Source organism: Vicia villosa, linkage group LG3 (assembly GCF_029867415.1).
Source record: "Vicia villosa cultivar HV-30 ecotype Madison, WI linkage group LG3, Vvil1.0, whole genome shotgun sequence".
In the NCBI taxonomy this organism is placed as follows: domain Eukaryota; kingdom Viridiplantae; phylum Streptophyta; class Magnoliopsida; order Fabales; family Fabaceae; genus Vicia; species Vicia villosa.
This window is the reverse complement of record NC_081182.1, coordinates 84,990,855-84,993,970: the sequence shown is the minus strand read 5'-3', so window position 1 is coordinate 84,993,970 and position 3,116 is coordinate 84,990,855. Positions and strand designations below refer to the sequence as shown.

At 36.4% G+C, this 3,116-nt stretch overlaps 1 protein-coding gene across 1 annotated transcript; it reads left to right on the top strand.

Moving 5' to 3' along the window:
- The first annotated feature begins 1,095 nt into the window (after positions 1–1,095).
- On the top strand, positions 1,096–1,845 carry LOC131658446 (uncharacterized mitochondrial protein AtMg00310-like). Its single transcript, XM_058927738.1, has one exon. It carries the CDS (start codon positions 1,096–1,098, stop codon positions 1,843–1,845), a length of 750 nt encoding a protein of 249 aa, XP_058783721.1.
- Positions 1,846–3,116: the final 1,271 nt, after the last annotated feature.

Sequence of the window (3,116 nt, the reverse complement as noted above, 5' to 3'; positions counted from 1 at the left end):
ATCAATTCTGGGACACGTGTGGTACTGAAATCTTCAATGCTGGTTGCTCCTGGCTCGAGAATGGTATTTTCCCTCAAAGCCTTAATTCAACAAACATCACTCTCATTCCAAAAGGAGAAGCCCAAAGTTCTATGAAAGATTGGAGACCGATTGCCCTTTGTAATATGTTGTATAAGGTGATAGCAAAAGTCCTTGCAAACCGGCTCAAGCGAATTCTAGGAAAGTGCGTCTCTGTTAATCAATCGGCTTTTGTACCTGGTAGATCTATTCTGGATAATGCTATGGTAGCTATTGAGGCGGTCCATCATATGAAGATAAAGAGCAAAGGTAAAGTTGGTGATATAGATCTAAAGCTTGATATCAGTAAGGCTTATGATAGGATAGATTGGGACTATTTGAAGGATGTCCTCGTCACTATGGGTTTTTGTCAGAAATGGATTGGGTGGATGATGTTGTGTGTTGAAACCATGGATTATACCGTTGTTATGAATGGCAACATGGTTGGTCCGATTGTTCCCGGGCGTGGATTGAGGCAGGGAGATCCTTTATCCCCATATTTATTTATCCTTTGTATGGAAGGTCTTTCTGCGCTCATTAGACAAGCTGAAGCTAGAGGAGATATTCACGGCACTAAAATATGTAGGAATGCTCCTATCATATCTCACTTATTGTTTGCCGATGACTGTTTTCTTTTTTTTCCAGAGCTAATATTAATGAAGTTGATGTGATGAAAAATATTCTTGTCACTTATGAAGAAGCCTCGGGACAAGCTATCAATTTTCAAAAATCTGAATTCTATTGTAGCAAGAATGTTGATTCTGACACTAAAAATATTTTGGCTAATGCTTTAGGAGTTCAACAAGTCTTGGGTACTGGTAAATACCTTGGTGTTCCTTCTATGGTTGGTAGAAGCAGAAAAGCCGCTTTCAAGTTTGTTAAAGATAGAATTTGGAAGAAAATCAATTCTTCGAGTAGTAGAAGCCTATCTCAAGCAGGGAGGGAAACTATGATTAAATATGTTCTCCAATCAATCCCTTCTTATATTATGAGTTTATTTCTACTTCCTTCTACTTTAATTGATGAGATCGAAAAATGATGAATTCTTTCTGGTGGGGTCATAAAAGAGATAGAGCGAAAGGCATCCATTGGCTTTCTTGGGACCGTTTGTCTATGCCAAAAAGTGTAGGAGGTATGGGTTTCAAAAATCTTAGTGCTTTCAATTATGCTATGCTCAGCAAACAAGCTTGGAGACTTATGATAAATCCTGATAATCTAGTTTCTCGTCTCTACAAAGCTAGGTACTTTCCAAATTGTGATTTTCTGGAATCTGCTATTGGACATAATCCCAGTTATGTGTGGAGAAGTATATGGAGTTCTAAATTTGTGGTTCGAGGAGGTTATAGATGGAGTATAGGGTCAGGAGAGAACATATCGGTTTGGGATCATAAATGGTTATATGATAGTTCTTCTTTGGTTAATCCTTGGCCTGATAACTCATTTGTGGCAAAGCTCAGAGTCTCGGATTTGATGATTCCTAATAGTAAACATTGGAATCCGACTTTGATTTCTTCTCTCCTTGGGGGAGATATTGCGCAAAAGGTTTTCTCTACTCCCTTATTTGATTCGGTTCAGGTGGACAAATTATATTGGCAGCTTGAGAGAAATGGGAGGTTCTCCGTTCGTAGTGCTTATCGATATTGTATTAATGAGGCCATTGACACCTCTCATCTCAGGATTGAAGAAAGGTGGAACCTGATATGGAATATAAAGACCTCTCCTAGGGTTAAGAATTTTTTATGGCGGCTTTGTAGGAACTGTGTGCCTACTTGTAACACGGTGAACTGACTTTTATTTTTTAAAGCAACCAATGTTGCGGTAAGCACGAGTCGCCACCGACTTTTATTTTGTCCAATTTTAGGAAAGGTAAAAAGTACAGAAAAAGACCTTTTTAAAAAGAAACGGGCTCGGGGGGTAAGTTATGAAAAGGGAAGGTGCAAGCACCCTTTTCATCCGTAGTTATCTACGGGCTCTTAACTTGCTTAGCTCATGTTTGTTTGTTTTTGAGTTGAAAATGAGTATAAGGACTTTAGCGTAAATGCGTAGCCTTAGTTTTTTTGAAAGAATATTGAAAAGATGTTTTTATTGAGCTAGGCAGTTTAAGAGCACTACCCTAATTGATTGGTCTTTTTTCTGTAATTTTTAAAGTTCCCAGGACTATCCATACTTACATAGAAGTAGGTAGTCCTTGTTATATTGGACGTGCGGGTCATCGAAGGGTCATCGAGGTCATTTGAAGGCAACAGGTAGAGGTACCTTTAGCAAATTTGAAGGGACAATCATTTTTCCGTAGGCAACAGTTCGAGGGACTAGATCATGTATTCGTAGGCAACATCGTGGGTCATCGAGGGACTTATGATCTTTGCGGTGATTCTTAATCGAGGGACTTTTGCTAATGGTACCTCTATATTCGAGGGACACGACCATTTATTTCCGAAGGCAACGAGAGAGGCGTACCCTAGAGGTGAGTGAGTGCGATGTGTGTTAGTTTCAGATATGTTATCTTGATTTTAAGGTTAGCTAACGTTCAATTAATTAATCTTGCCATACACGCCTAATTACTAACAGTTAAATATGTACAGAAAATAAAGTGCGGAATGTAAAGTTCCTACGCTATTACATGGCTTTGGGATGGGGGAGTTACAATAAAAAACCGAACGGGGATAAAATTATTACAAACCCGAAATGAAAATAAAAGAAATAATATGTACGAAATTAATTAAAACTGCAAATGGTAAATGTTCACAAAATCCAAGAGTCTCAGTATCAAGTGGTACCTCGCAAAAACCAGAAGACGTTAGTACGAATATATATATATATATATATATATATATATATATATATATATATATATATATATATATATATATATAATAATGAGAGATGTATAATATAAAAATAAATAAAAACTAAAACTAAGTTTTTTTTTTGACATTTTTAGTATGAAAAAGAAAGTCTAATGAAGTATATATTTTTTTGTATTTCTTAAATTGTTAGAAACATAATATAAAAGAAGGATTTTTGTGCTTATTTTTTATATAGATTAATTAAAAATTATA